This window comes from Mus caroli, unplaced genomic scaffold (assembly GCF_978045245.1).
Source record: "Mus caroli unplaced genomic scaffold, Mus_caroli_1 scaffold_5, whole genome shotgun sequence".
Lineage (NCBI taxonomy): Eukaryota > Metazoa > Chordata > Mammalia > Rodentia > Muridae > Mus > Mus caroli.
The window spans coordinates 2,666,889-2,683,797 of NW_028227260.1; the positions used below are offsets into that span (position 1 = coordinate 2,666,889).

The 16,909-nt window shown below is 36.7% G+C and overlaps 1 protein-coding gene across 3 annotated transcripts in view; it reads right to left on the minus strand.

Annotated features, from left to right (window-relative positions):
- The window catches only part of Arhgap6 (Rho GTPase activating protein 6), a 511,317-nt gene that overhangs the window by 55,748 nt on the left and 438,660 nt on the right, over positions 1-16,909 (minus strand). For all 3 annotated transcript variants that reach the window (XM_021152834.2, XM_021152836.3, XM_029473246.2), the window contains exon 3: positions 1,523-1,594. In XM_021152834.2, the coding sequence (XP_021008493.1) occupies positions 1,523-1,594 (72 nt within the window). The remainder of the gene's footprint in view (positions 1-1,522; positions 1,595-16,909) is intronic.

A 16,909-nucleotide genomic window follows, 5' to 3' on the forward strand; every position in this document is an offset into this window, starting at 1 on the left:
TTGAATTAGTTTACATCCCACTGAGTATTCTGGTGAGTATGATCACAGTTCTCATGCTAGAATTTATACATTGGAAGTTTGTAATAAGGAAAAAATAAGCTCTTGCCTGAGACATCCTTGCATATCAATGCATTTAGATTTACTGCTGCTGGATCTGGCCATGAAGTGTTCTTTGGTTTGTATTTGGGGGGATTCTAGGCAGAGGACAATTGGTCTTGTGCATGCTGGACAAGTATCTACTATTGAGCTTCATCCCTATGCCTTGGGCCATAGAATATTTGTTATAGACATGATTTTATCTTTCAGTTACAGCTATGGATTACTAATATTTTTTTATCTCATTTTGTCTAGCTTGAGGTTCACATTTAGAAGCCTGAGCACAATCTGTCTACAGGAAGTGTTGCTAGCTCTTAGTTAGAAGAGACCAATGGTACACGGCTAAACATCTCACACTGCATAGTACAACATTTGCCACAACATTTTTCCAGTCTACATTGTTCCTAGCACCAAGGAAGAGAGACTACACTCTAAGGGAAGCAAAACAGTGATTTCTATTCTTTAGCATACTTTGTATCAAAATGTCATGAACCAAATATCCAACCCTTACAGTACAGTTTAAGATATGTGTGTATGGAATGGTATGCATTTTAGAAATAAGGCTCATCAAATGCAATTTGTAATGCATTTATTTTTTTAAAAAACATTGCTTTCCACTATGAGTATAAATGCAATTATTATAGATGAGAACTTCAAAGTGAGACATATGCCTTTCTTCATTTAACATTCATTCATTGTGGTACATAAATTGAACATATGTTTACACAATTATACCCTTTAACAACCAGTTCATATAAGACTATAAGAACAAGTCATAAAGAAATACACTATAGTAATGGGGTCTAGGTGACCTTTACAACTAGAGTGAAAATTCAAATTGACCACAAATATGTCTGAAAGAACGGTTCAAGTGTCATTTCCCTAAATAGCTATGGAAATGGACACAAATCAGTATGATGAAAGTCAGTAATTGCTGAAAACATATGGGGCCCCAAACAAGCATCCTGTGATCTAACAAAATTGCTGAGAATGGCCTACCTTTAATAATCCATGAGATGGAGACTGTTTCTTTTCTGTAGTTATAGTAGGTGAATCCAAACTTTCTCATTTAATTATTCCTGCTTAATTGTCTGTATTTGCCAAACAGCTGGTTAGTATTAGGCATGCTATCCACGGCTACTCAATGCAGGTCCTCTTTAGGCATAGCTGATTGGACAGATTAATTGGAACCACAACCTTGGCTGTGGTCACCAACTGCTCAAAACAGCTGAACTCATCAGTTCAGCACAGGGATACTCAAACCCAGAAAAGTAGACACAAAGGCCTCTCAATGACATTCTGTTATAGAAATGTAGTTGACATAATAGAGCCCAAGCACATAAATATATGCAATTCAAAATCTCAACCCAACCCAACCAGCATGCTCCCTACAAAATGCATTTGCTTTAGTTATTTGGTCCTTTACCTTTGTCTTTGTTCTTTTCCTTCCCTAGTGAATCCAGTTTCTTTCTCAAAGATTTCTTTCTCTTTTGTCCATCTGTGAATAGAAAAAGAACAAGAAATTGAAAAAAGAAGTATTCATTTGATTTTCATGTTACAAGTAGAGTTGACATTTTACTTCGCTCATAGAATTCAACACTGTAAATGGGAATAACTGAGAATACCTGAAAAATCCTCAATTTGTAGCCCATGTAACCAGTCTGGAAATATGCTCTTAAATGTTCTTTTCATCATGGGTTGAGCTACAAACAGTTCTCTTTCATATGTAATTCAACTTTGACATCCAGATGTGTTTGTTTTTACTATTATGTAAGGCTTTTCCTTTTCTCCATGTTTATGCAAGTCACTGTTCATCTTGAATAAAATCTCCACAACAGAATCAACTATACAAGCATACAGCATTGACTTTTTAAAGCTACTACAGTGTGATTTGGAAAAGGAAATCAATTTGTTGGCTGACAGAATTCAGGCCTTACTATTACCATCCTATTTACAACCTGCCGAATTTTGCATAAGTCTCAATGCTCATACCTAAATGGCAAGAATTGCATGGTTCTGTTGTAAGAATTTAATGAATCAATATGTATAAAATGCTTAATGTGAATCCTGATGCATGTCCATAAATTTAGATATACTTTCTGTCTGGAGCTTTCATGTTATTCTACAGTATGTGCCTATCCCATAATTTAATTATTCATTCATTGATGAATGTTGATGTTTCAAATGTGTTACTGTAAGTAAGTGAATAGTCCCTTTTAGCATATGATACTTTTAACAAATGTACTTAATATTCTCCTTATCGCACCAAATAGTAAAGAGACAACTCACATTGGTTGGCAGCTGCAGTTGAATTCCTGGGATATCATCGTAAAATACTGGGATTTATTGTTGCCAGAACATGTTTTGTGATTATTCAGCTTACCACACAAGAAGTATGGCTCAGGAGTCCACACTGGGCTCAAATAATAAAGATGGAGTTCATACCCAAGGGTACTGTTTAAAAGTGGATTAAGAATTTTGTCTTGCAGGACATACTAAAACATGTAGTAAAAAGTGATACCACCTAATAAAATTTATAAAACAAGCCTCTGAAAGCAGGAAATAACAGAATAAGCACTCTGATTGTAATGAGCTTTCCTGGGATCCTCTTGGGGTTACAGATGGTCCCAATTCCTTCCCCTCTGTGAGTTTTTAAAAGTGAAGGAAGACCACAATATAGCTAATAGGCAAATTTAAGACCTTTTCCCTTCCAAAATATACCCCAAATATTTTCTTCCCACAAAAAGAAAATAGTAGGACTTTTGATCTCTGGAGTCATAAGATTTGTATAAGGGGGGGGGCATGTAAATCAGTTGTACTGTGGCCAAGAGCCATTGATCACTTTTATCCCTGGTGTGTTCTTATTCTAATATCTAAGAGTTGATCTAGCTACTATGAACTATTGTGCTTATAATAATTGTGACAGATAATAAAATGCACTTACTACACAAGATTTTAACTTGTTCTCCAAATAGGATTGCTGGTTGTTTTACTTTGTAATGCTTTCTTTAATGCTGGTTCACATCACCAATTTTTTTTGGTCCAGTAATAAAATTTCTTTCTAAAAATCCTTTAATTCCTCAGTTTACACAATTGACTAAAGAGAGTAACTATACTGTCCACCTATTAAAGCCTAGGAGATTGTTCTGTGGTGCTAAGGTTGGAGCCCAGGATCTTGTACATGCCAACCTAGTATTTTATCACTGAGCTCAGGACGAGAAGTCACAAGTTTCTTCTTTTTACTTTTAATTTTTATAGTGTTTTTAGGTTAGTATATAGACTAATGGATTTCACTATGAAGTTCATATACATATGTTTCATTATAGTTTGTTTTCCACCATTCTCTTCTTCCACTGCTCTATCTCATGAACATGACCCTTCTAGCTGGTTGTCTTCTTTTCTCATTATGGGCACCCATAAGAGAATATATTCTTAAGCATATGCCTTAAAATTAGCCTTACTTGGAAAGTGCAGAAATTTGACTTCAAATCTAAGTCCTTTACATTCTCTTGTCTGGGGAGTTTTGTGCTTTAACTTTTGGATTTTTAGTTCTGGAAACTGTAAGATGAATAGATTTTCTGTGGATTGCATGTGGATGCATATTAGATTATATTAAAAATACAAAGTTTAGTGTCATATCAACAATTACTTATGCTACTCTTCATGAATACTTAGAGGTTAATATTGCTGTGTAACTCCCCCCGCCCCTACATGCACCTCTTTCTCTAACTTTGTATTACCTTGGGTATGGCAAGATATATGTCTAGTCTCACTGGAACATCTGCAGCTGGGCACTATATTTTCTTCCCCTACCACGTAGGCAAAGATGGAGAATACTAGCTTTGACACTAGAGAGTTCTGTATACAGGTTCTGAATTTACCACCTCCCACAGAGAAGTTATGTAATCTCTCTAAACGTCAATTTCCTTACCTATAAAATGGGAGACATAATAGGTTTGAATGTAAGTAATGCTGTGTGGGTAGAACAAAGCTGCAGATGCCATGTACTTAGATTATGATATATGTTCAGTAGGTACTGATTATTCATGAATCTATGTACGTTATTGATCAGATCATGTATATCAGAGATAAAATGCATGTATATGTACTGTGTACATTCCTGATGTCCACCTACAGAAGAGCGTTATGATCCTTTGGGGTTATATGTAGTTTTGAACCACATATGCAAGTGTGGTAACTAACTCTGGGTCCTGTGCATAGTAACAGCTTCTCTAAACTTCTGAGCCATCTTCCTGCCCCACTTCGATATTTACTAACACAAGAGAAGAGATTCCATACACTTAATGCTGAAATTAACACAAAGAAAGAATTAGTAGTTGCCGGCTTGCTGGGCCGAAGCTCTCATTTGGTTGTACCACAGACATGGGCATGAATAGAGCCCAAGGAAGAACAAAACAGTCATCTCCAGTCCACTCCTGCTCAGGTAAAGATCAATGTACAATGATTTATAACAGTTGAGAACTGATGTCAAGTCTTGCTTATTTCACACACAGATCTTGAGTGTGAGCTTCTCAAGAAACACAGAAGAGCTGAACGTCAGAAATCTCATCTTTGTCACATTCATCTCAAGTCAGCAGAGGCACTGGATCCTGCACTGCCTCACCCACTAATAAGATCTGACAGACATTAGAGTTTGTAAACCCATCTGAGCCTGAAAGGGAGGTTCTAACTTGTTCAATCCTTTAAAAAAGTATCCTGCTGAGAAAAATTTGGCAGAATGATTTTGGCACCACCTCCTCTGTTTCCTAGCCACAGCTGCCTTACTATTTAGTAGAACCAGAAAAAATAGACTCTCAGAGAAGGCAAACCAAAGGAATTCATAGGAAATGTGGAGAACTTAGTGAAAAAAGTGAGGAAAAATATATAAAGAGACTTCTGTGTGGTAGAATAGGAATTAGCCCTTTACAAACTACACACACTTTATACCATGAGTTCTCAATCTGGGCGCTAGTGATATATAAAGCTAAGGAATTCTTTATTATGGTCGATTGCCCTGTGTGCTTTAGGCCACATAACCACATCCCTTGCCTTAATTTCCGAGGTGCCAGAGCATCCACTTATATTATTCTGTTGCCACTACCAATGATGTTTCTGGGCATTACCAAATATCCGCAGGAAACAAAATTTCTGTGGATGAGAAGCACTGCTTTCTGCATAACTCTATGTAGAGAACACAACCTTGACATCTTTCCATCCAATTTATACTCAGTAACCACTTGTGTTTTAGACAGAACAGTATCAAAATGTTTACAAGTTATTAAGATTTTAAATACTGCATTTGATTTTAGGAAGAAGAACAATTTCCTTCAATTTTTAAAGGAATGAGGGTCTGTCTATAGTTAGTAATCCTCGTAACAAATGTTCAACACTATAGATTTCAGGAGCTGTTTCTGGAGGAAACAGCTTTCTGTCTCCTCCCCGCCCCCATGGAAGGTTTTCTTCCGTACTTGGGTGGTAAGATGACAACAACGTGTGAAACACATTGTGATGAGTGGCAGAATGAATGGATGGTGATCGCCCATGGAAGATACCAAGGTTATTTCTTTTAAACAAGGAATTCTATCTACAGAACCAAAGTGGACTGAGAAAATTTTTTTTCAGAAAAAGAAAGGAAAAGATGTCCAACTCAACAAAACACACTGTCCTGGATTATCACCTAAAACAATGTGAGGACATTAGTAGGAAATCGATGCAAATATGAATCAAGTCTATCATTTTGTTGATGGCAATACATGTAATTGGGGGAAACATGGGGAACCTTATAAGGAAATGGTGCATCATTCCCGTAACTTTATAGTAAATCTAAAATTATTCAAAAATTGAAAATGACCTTTAAAAGCTGCTTTTCCATTGTACCAACTCTATTTGAATAAATGTTGAAAATTCATCTGTTAAGTATAAGAAAATGGGCTGCTTCTTGAGGTGTTTCACAGAATCTGAAACTCAAATTTGTGGCATGAAGGGAGATGACTCACAGAATCATAGTTTCGGACCTGGTTGAAACAATGGAAATAATCTACTATTGCCATCTCCCTCATCTGAAGAAAAACACATGTTCAAACTGACACAAAACATTTGTTGTGCCTGCTGTTTTGGTGGAACATACTTATTAAAGAGGGAGTAGCCAACTAAGAATCTCAGTCAGTTTTATTTTTACCACCATGGTGATGGTTTCATAGGTGGGTAATTAAATCATCTTAGAGTTGTGGTGTCTCTAAATCCTTTTCTGCACAAATTATTCAAATCTCATATTTTTACCTGTATCTGAGAACACAAATTTCTACACAACTTTATTTGTAAGCATCTCACATCTATGCTGATAAACTAAAGCATTTCCTTAAATATAGATAACATATAATCATGTATACATGCATAAGTATAATTACATATCAAGCAAGTTAAAATCTATGAATATATTATAAAATGCACAATACAGGCAGGGTGTGGTGCTGCACACCTTTAGTTACAGGACTAGTGAGGCTGAGGCAAGTATAGATCTATGAGTTTGAGGCCAGCCTGGTAGACAAAATAAGATCTGTCTCAAAATATTTTTTTTACACTATTTTATTTCTTACTAAGGTGAAATGAAAATTCATTATTTCTTCTTTGTAGGCTGTCACTCTCTAAAAACTAAGGTAAGGACAAGGCTAAATTCTGTATTTTATTTCTAGTTTTGAGCTGGAGTATTGCTAGAGATGTAATTATATTACTAATGGTCTCTGCCATTAGGGAACTATTCATTGTATCCTCGCTTAACATCTGCTACTTTCCAATGATTAACCTTATCCATGCAAGTTAAATTTGCCTGGTAAGTTCACCCTGGAAAACAGAGAGTGTCTAATAAGAGCTGGACAGCCAAAACCCCAATCAAAACCAGAAAAATGAGACAGTATAATGAATTCCAAGCTGGCCCTTGTTCTTTGAGTTTCCTGCTCTGTATTTAAAGTCCATCTAAAGAAACGGAAGGAGAGCATCCCTAGCAGCAAAAGGAAGTATCTGCCTATGGATGGGAGGTCCATGGGACCATTGCAACTCTATGGCACCAGAGATGGAATGGGGTAAAGTCTAGATATTTAGGAAAAGAACTAGCATAGAGGTATCTTTTCTATTCTAACACAAGGATTTATTTTATTTTCTCCAGGCTTATTCTATCATAGAGCATGACTATTCTCCTTGGCTTGGGAGTATTATTTATATTATAACACTTATCTGTTTACATATCATCTTCTTTCTAGAAAGTGGATTCATCACCCATTTTTCCAGTTGCCTATCCATTTATCCATCTGTCTACCCAACAGTGATTAATCACACATTGTTGGGGAAAGTAAGTGACGAGTTTTAAGCCTAGATGAGCAGGCACTATCTGTTAACTCAGAGGGACTCATGAGATCAGTGTTACAGTTAGATCTAGGAAAAGCTGATTAAAAGCAAACAAAGAAATGTCTTTGTGACCATTTTACTAGGTGTTAGCAGAGATGAGCGAAGAATGACCCCAACTATGCTTTTAAAAGCTAATGTTTAGTAGAGGCTTCAGGGGATAAAGTTGTTCTTCTTAGGACAATTAGAATTATGTTGGTGTTTTCCTCAGTAATTCATATGGTGACTACAGGATTTAGGAAATCCTTTCTTCCTGACTCTCCCACCCCTGAATGTTTTAGTTTTGGTAAAACACTTTATTGTAGTGGTTCTCAAGCTTCCTAGTGCTATAGCCCTTTAATTCGCTTCCTCATGTTGTGGTGACCCACAACCATAAAATTATATTCATTGCTATTTCATAACTCTAAGCTTGCTACTGTTATAGTGTGAGTATCTGATATGCGGGATATCTGATATGCAATCCCTGTGAAAGGGTTGTTCAATTCCTACAAAGGAACATGACCCACAGGTTGAGAGCTGCTGCTTTATTGGGTAAAAACTCTATTGGTGAACAAACATGGCAGATTCCAGAGTGGAGTAATTGCTTCGTCAGTGGGAAGCAGAGTTTCAGAAAGCGAAAATAAAAATTCTGGAAAATAAAAACAGCCTACACTAAAAATATGAAAAAAAATTATTCAAGCCCAACATAGCCCTATCATTTATTCACCATTGGCTGTCAATTAATTGAGCGTGTTTATATATGCACAGATATGTCATCATGTTTTGTATTATTGATTGTTGAATATTTCACCCAATTCACAAGATATCTATTTTTAATATCATCATATTTCCAGAATTTCTTCCCCTAATTATAATTTACACAGAAGAAGTTGTGTAGGATGTGGGCATCCTGTCATTTCTCTGGGCACCAATCCCATTGAATTAATCTGTGTTTCTTCATTCTTATGACACCATGTGGACTCAGATTTCCAGAATCTGTTTTCATAGTATCTCCATTTCTCTGGAAAAGGAAATGTTTTATGGTATTCTTAAGCAATAAAGATGCCTCTTCTTAGAGTGCACGATCCCCAAAGTACTTGTGAAATGTACTAATCCTGATAGTTTACAGGCTGAAGTGGTGGTAAAATTAACAAAACTGTGGTCACAACATTAGAACATTCTGTTAGTTTCTCACTGCTGTAATGAGACTCAGCTATTGGAGGTTACCATCCTGGTAGTTCAATTAAACACGAAGAAAAGAAATCCTCTTCTGCTTTGTGCAAATTACTTTCTCAGGGCAATTAGTTCTAAAAATTTTCTTTGTGATATTCAAGAGAGACAAATAACTCCCACGGATTCTTTTATTTATTTATTTATTTATTTATTTATTTATTTATGGATTCTTGAGTCTCAAAGCAAGTGTTTTCCTATTTCAGAAAAATCATTAGGATATTTGATTTATTAATCATGTCTCCTCATTCAGTCACAATGTAATCAATTCTTGCTTCAACAAGTGGTTGTGATCACCCTTGAAGGATATTTTACTAGCTGACATTTTTCCACATTTAGGTTGTATGAGTTAAAAAATTGGGAATTTAAAAACAACAACAGCAGCAACAGCTAATATATCACGAGCACATATCCTAAGGGAGTTGGCTTGCTGCTGTCCTTTCTAAATCTGGGGTCTAGCCTATTCTTATAGGCTTCTTTATTTGCTGCTTTCATCTCCTGACCCTTACAGGGAGGATGATACCTATTACTTCGCCTAAGTAGACAGTTTTCAGATAGAGAAGTTTATAAACATTAAACCAGAAAGAGGAGCTTTTATAAAATCATTTCTTTTGGCTTTACTTCTCTGCTGGATTTTAAAAGAAAAGAAGTAGGCAGGAGAACATAAATCAGAAATACCACACTCATCTCAAAAACGCCTTGTATTGTTAACTTGAGAGAATCATATCCAGGCATAGGGTTTGGAGAAGTATCTTAGTTGCTGAAGTGTCTGGCTTGCATTCAGGGAGCTCTGGGTTTGATCTCTAGCAGGTATAAAACCAGAGGTGTTGACACATACCCTGCAATATGAGTACTTGTGAATGGATGATCAGAAATTCAATGTCATCTTTGGCTATGGAGGGAGAGAGGAAAGCCTGAGCTACATGAGACTCTTTGTTTCCAAAGGAAAAAAGAAAGAGAGAAAAAAAGAAAGAAAGAAAGAAAGAAAGAAAGAAAATAAGAAAGGAAGGAAGGAAGGAAGGAAGGAGAGAGAATAAAAGGAAAAAAGACAAAACTCTAAAAGGAAAAAATATGTACCCAAATTATAGAATTTCATCACTACTTGTTACAAAGCCTATAGTTCATACTAAAAAGATACAGCCTGACAGTTGTGTCCCTGTGGAGTGTGATTTTTTTTGACCTATAGAAGAGACTGATTTCTATCTACATTGCTTTTTGTTTTATAATGAACAAGCCAAATAGATATCCATAAGACATGAACTTTAAATCCTGGCAACTTGTAAAAATTTCTGTCAGTTGCTCACATAAAAATAGCTCTCTTACACACAGTGACTAGGAAGATGACACAAGTGGATGAAAACTTAGAATACATTCTTCCCTATTACCTGTGTGCAGAACTACATGGTGCCATCGACAAAGCCAACTCTACCTTCTATGTTCCACCCACTCACTCTAATTCACCCTGGCCCGATTTTGTTACTTTATGCCCCCTGGGATGATTTTTCACCCCAGCTTTGGCAAAGTACTCTATGCTAATCCCTGTGATTTATTCTTGGTTGCCAGTACCCACTTAGGCACTGGTAGGCATTCTAATTCTAGAGAATGAAAACGGAGATAAGTGTACTAGGAGAGAGTAGTGGAAATGCTTCTCTCTCTCTCTTTTTTTTTTTTAAAGATTTATTTATTGATTATATGTAAGTACACTGTAGCTGTCTTCAGACACTCCAGAAGAGGGAGTCAGATCTCGTTATGGATGGTTGTGAGCCACCATGTGGTTGCTGGGATTTGAACTCCGGACGTTCGGAAGAGCAGTCGGGTGCTCTTACCCACTGAGCCATCTCACCAGCCCCCTCTCTCTCTTTTTTTTAACTAGGTATTTTCTTCATTTACATTTCCAATGCTATCCCAAAAGTCCCGGATACCCTCCCCCCCACTCCCCTACCCACCCATTCCCACTTCTTGGCCCTGGTGTTCCCCTGTACTGAGGCATATAAAGTTTGCAAGACCAATGGGCCTCTCTTTCCAATGATGGCCAACCAGGCCATCTTCTGATACATATGCAGCTAGAGACATGAGCTCTGGGGGGGGGGTACTGGTTAGTTCATATTGTTGTTCCACCTATAGGGTTGCAGACCCCTTTAGCTCCTTGAGTACTTTCTCTAGCTCCTCTATTGGGGCCTTGTGATCCATCCAATAGCTGACTGTGAGCATCCACTTCTGTGTTTGCTAGGCCCCGGCATAGCCTCACAAGAGACAGCTATATCTGGGACCTTTCAGCAAAATCTTGCTAGTGTATGCAATGGTGTCAGCCTTTGGAGGCTGATTATGGGATGGATCGCTGGGTATCAATTCCCCAATAAAAAGATATAGACTAACAGACTGGCTACACAAACAGGACCCAACATTTTGCTGCTTACAGGAAACCCATCTCAGGGAAAAAGACAGATACTACCTCAGAGTGAAAGGCTGGAAAACAATTTTCCAAGCAAATGGTCTGAAGAAACAAGCTGGAGTAGCCTAATAAAATCGACTTCCAACCCAAAGTCATCTCTTTTCTTACAAAACTACTTGCTGGAAAATTAGTACTCTTCCCTGTCTCTTGATGCTCCTATAAGCTTAACAATGCCAAGGGTTGCTGCAGCCATTCCATGATGAAGAAGAAAGCCAGCCAACAGCAAGAGACTATATTGATATAATAGCAAAGTCAGATAGAAATCGACTGAAATCAGGGAAATTGTTTATACCTGGACTCTACACGAAGTAATTTTATTTGAATTTTTGTGACTTGTAGTAAATGTGTATTAATAGTGGATGATCTAAAACTGCTGAGTGATTTTTTAATTTTAGGTCCACCAGACATGTTATACTAGGTATTCTTAAGAAACGATATCCATAGACATTTTGAATCTATGTGTTTAAGATTGGATGGGTAGAGGGAAAGATGTCAAATTGCCAAGAACTGTATAATCCATTAATAAATAGGTCTTTGAAGATAAATGTTGCTAATTTGTCAGTCATCAAACTAGATAGTAATAATAAAGTTATACTTAACCTATACTGGAGATTATTTTATTATTAAAATCATTCATTAAATGCACTATTTATATATCTATAAATATATGGTATATTGCTTTATAGATACTACTTATTATATATTAATGACTATATATTGTGAGGTTAGTTGTTAAGAACTTCATAAAATGTTATTTATCTTTCTTGTTTAATTCTCACACAGAATTGACTTTCATATGGAAAAAATATTTATTCACATGTATAAGCACTAAAACCTGAGGGTTATAAACTTCTGATCATTCAAAAAACCCAACTACAAAAATTGCAGTTATTAAATTTACTTTAGGCAGTAATCCCAATGGGGAGCACAGGTAGTCGTAAAATATTTGAAAGATGCCAGAATATTTTAGAAACTGCAGTGATGAGAACTTTGCTCAATATTTCAAAGCCTTGTATGGTAGTGGCCAGTGTTCCAACACACATATATAAATGTGTGTCACTGTCACAAGTAAAGACAAGACCTTGGATGGAAAACTATACTGCCTCAGAACATGAAATACTATTTGTGGACATTGAATCACAAAGCATGTGACAGAAAGAATTGGGCATCTGCTCTGTACTAGGACTGAATCATGCCGAAGCACACACTTGAGAACTATACACTATACAAGTCATCAGCTCCTAGAGGAAGCATCCAAGAAGAAAGTTACAAAAGCAACTGTAATAAAGCATCTGTCATTCTTGCCTTTTACTGGAGAAGATGGATGAGGTGTGTTCTTCCTAAAGGGCAACTGGAATGATTTCATCTTTGACTACAATTTATATATTTGTATTTTTGTCTGTTGAGTGACCTGGGACAAGTAGAGGATATGGATAGCTTTTGATATGGCTAGACATATAGGAATATAAAAATGAACCTAAGGCTAGAACTATACCTTAAACATCTAGGGTCAATCTCTTTGAGTCGCCATTTAACATATTCTGCTTCACTGCTCTCTTTAGCAATATCAAGGTGCATACACTGTCTGCAGAAGCTAGGTAAAACACACATGCAAAGATGTCTTTTACCCTCCCTATCTTAAACACACACACATGCACACACACAAGCACACCTTCAAATACTGAGCACATACCAATCCAGAACTTCTATGTAATGCCAGATACATATACATCTGGCATTACCTGACATGTCTGATGGATCTAGAAGTAGAAAAACACATTGTAGAGCAGCGTTTGTATTACTCATTGTTAAGATACATTTGACTGAAAACTATGAACATTTAATACAAATGGCTGATATAAAAACTCTTCATCTTACTTTATCAGTAATATAGAAGAAGTAGGGTAGTTGTATGGCTCTTTTATTCAGTGGATTTCCACCTTTTCTCTCTGATATCTTCAGTGCATTACATATCTATCTTCATTGGGTGGTGCATCAAACTTGTTCTTACTAATGAGCAGGACAGCTATATAGAATCCTCCCAGGTGTGCCTCTCACTGAGGGGATAGCTGTAGCCCTAGCATCATCTCTCTAAACATACAGGAAAAACAAATGTTCCTTTTCACTTACAAAGTCCCCTAGAGCCTCAGCAAAGAACATTTAAAAGTTATTCATAATGATTTTTTGTTATTTTCCTCTTGATTGTCTTCCAAGAATGTGTGATGGTAAAATTGTAGGGCATACATCTACTATTGAACCAGGAAGATATAGTAGGTCATGGAAAAGTGTTTTAGAAAAAAAAACACAGAATTAAACAGAAGTGGGTATTTGAGAGTGCTGTAGAAAGTATTTAAGTTTAACTCTGACAAGAGAATACCATTTGGTTCACATGTTTCCCAGGCTGAGATGTAAGGTATAATTTATTTCTCAGTATAGATTTTAGATATATTTTAAAATCTACTGTTCCAAGAACATAGACTTAAATAAGTGGTGCATTGGTTTACATTGGTACATTATTACAGACTATTAAGTAAATGGATTTGTTCTTTTATATTTTATATAGTATGAAATATTTCAACAGTGATAAAGGTAAGCTGCAGGAAACTTTCAGATTTTTTTTTCTCCAATATAGGAGTAAGCTCTGTGGCTTATGATTACTCTGGTGGTTTTAGGTATGATAGAACAGTGAAGAAGTCCTGAATTGAAGACAGCAAAAGGAGGCTCATGGTTTATAATTAAGATGAGATAAAGAGTTGAGGGAAGACGCATGAACAAGTGATATAGCAATGATGACAATGATAATTATCATGTTGCTGGAGATGGATAGCTTTTATGGAGAATGTATGAGATGTCAGTAGATGCTTTAAACTCATTATGGTTGTTACTACACTTCAACCTCACATTAACCCATAAGACCATCAATTAAAGCTGGAAAATGAGTACAGGGTGAAGCTAGAGGAAATCATTAAGGTAACTTAAAACCCAATCCTGGAGATACTGGGGAAGATGTGAGAAAGATGATCAATACTTTTTGCAAGGTTAGGAAAGAGCAAAGGGGAAGTTTAACTTTAAAGAAGTATACTCATGCATTCATTCATTTCTGACAGACTTACTGGTGAACTGTGCCTTGTACCTGGTGTTCTAGTTCCAGAGACAAATGATACATAACCCTGTCCCATGGAAAGTCATGATCCTCTGTGGGAGGACCAAGGAAATGGTGGTGGACACAAAGAAGGTGACATTAGTTTCAGAGCTCCTACACTAGAGTCCCTCTTTGAGGCCTTACAAGCCTAGAGATCATACATATTTAGCATTACTTGATTCCTTCTGGCATTTCCAGCAGACTGTGGATTCTGCTCCACATTACAGTTTGATTGTGATGTTTACCAAAAAATCTACAAAGAGATCTATCACATTACACCTGGACTTTTCCAGTAAGGATAGCACAAACACAGGACAGCAACCTTTGCTACATAGCCTAAGCTGGCCTTGAACTCACAATCTTCCTCCCTCAGTGTTGAGATTTCCAACCATAGCCAAGACTATTCAGATCCAACTTAAACTCTGTTGTTTTTCATTTTAATTATTACCTTGCATACTATTTTGGTTTGCTAATACTGCTGTAACAAAGTATTGCAAACTTAGAAATGAACAGCTCTACCTTTTTACTTTGCAATGCTGGAAGTAAATGCCTGAAATGGATCTCAGTGGGCTAAAATGAAGGTGTCAGAGATGGGTACTTTAGAGGCACTTCATGAAAGAATCTATTCCATTGACTTTTTTTTTTTTTACTCTCCCAGGGCCACATGTATTCTTTTTTTTACAGCCCTTTTGTTCCATCTTCAAATCCAGCAGCATTGTATCTCTCTGGCCATCCTTACAGTTACAATCACTTGTGTGATTAGTCTGGGCCCTTTCAGACAATGTAGAATAATTGCTCTATCTCAAAGATATTGGTGTATCACATTTGCAAGATTCTTCTGTTCTGTCAGCTAATGTGTTAATCAAAGGGTTAAGATCTTGTAGTGTCATTCTGCAGACAAAGGACACATATTAAATTAGTTATGGACCTCTCTCCTTTCATTAAACTCCATTCTAATATTAATTGAAGGGGACTTTGATTAACCAGGACTAAGGAATTTAAAGTAAAAATTAAGTGTTTTTTTTTTTTTTCCTAACAGTGCTTAACTGCCAGGAAGCTTATTTTACATTCTAAACTCTCATCTACAATTTCCAGATGGATAGTCAATTGCCATGAAATACAACATTACTGCTAGTACATTAGATCTCTTCTTCCATTTTTCTTCTCAGACAGCTAAGACATCTTCTAAGATGTCTTCTTAGACCTTTATTCCCAAATAAAACTGCATCTGACATCATGGGGAATTCAGAAACAATATGAACTGAAATTCCATATGGTCCCCTCTAATCTACCTCACCTGAACCCTTGCCCAAATAACCAATTTCTAGTTGTTATCACTCCAGGCAAGGGAAAATTCTCCACGATCATCTATTCTAGGGAATTATCTCAGTGACTTCCCTGAACTTCAATTCTTCCCTCTCTCTGATGAATTTTGAAGCTGTGGAGTATGCCAGAGTATCTTTATCTAAATCCAGGAAGCCCCAGTCTCCACAAATCAGCCTACACAATCATCTCCAAGTGATGGGAAATGCAAATGTTCGTTTGATTGTTTTCATTTCCAGTGAGTCTCCTATCTTATCAGGAATAGTATCATTTCTTTAGGTTCTAGACCCTGGATGTTGTGCTTATCTCCCTCAGGGAAATTACTTTCCCAGTGAATATAACGCTGTTTAGAATGTCTACTTTGGGGTTTGCATGGGGATTAAGTGGCCACATCAGTCTAAAGCTGCTATCATAGCGTGTGGCACTTGTCACACATTCAAACAAGCTCAGCCGATATTCCACATCTATAAATCACCTACCCCAAACAATGTTTCCAGAAATTCTAACCCTTTACACTTGATCACAACTTTTCCCCTCTTCCATAAATAATAAAACTTATTTGTAAACTGTTAATTCCTATTTTGATAGAAAGTATGGAAATATCCCACATGGCCTGGCAAAATTTTGTAACAGCTCAGTATTATGAATCATTCCTTGAGGGGATTTGGAACCACATAGTTATAGACAAAGCCTCTAGCCGACAAGTTTTATAGCAGTTCTATTTGGTAATGGTATTTACTTTAATGGCCTCTTTCAAAATCAGGAACAAGGAGACACATCAAATTAACTAGATTTTAAACTAATGCTATAAAGAATAATCTCTTTCCTGATAGCTTATCTCATATGCATTAAATTCAAAGCCTTTTCAAAGTTATCATGTCCTTCAGTATAAACTCTGTTTGCTAAAATTTCCACTTTCTTAGGAATGCAAAGAATGTTTGTGTTCATGAAAAGGAGATAGTCCGATTGGTGATGATTACACAGGACCCTTGTGAGCTAAGTGGGTGGGAAAGACAAACTTCTCCTGTACCCTCCCAAAGCAAGGCCAGGAAAGAGAAGAAAGCCTGGCTGTAAATGAAACAGTAGCTGACATTGTCATCTCTAGTACAGTTTCTGCAAGTACAGGAGAACTTCTCATCAGTGTGGAGGGTATCTATGTGTGAGATTCATGTGAAATGGAGTGACAAAGAATGGGAATGATAACTACAACTGTCGTGGCAATGGGGGAGAAGAAAAAAGCAAAACAACCATGACTTCTGTTACTGACATCTACATTCTGCCCATCAGTA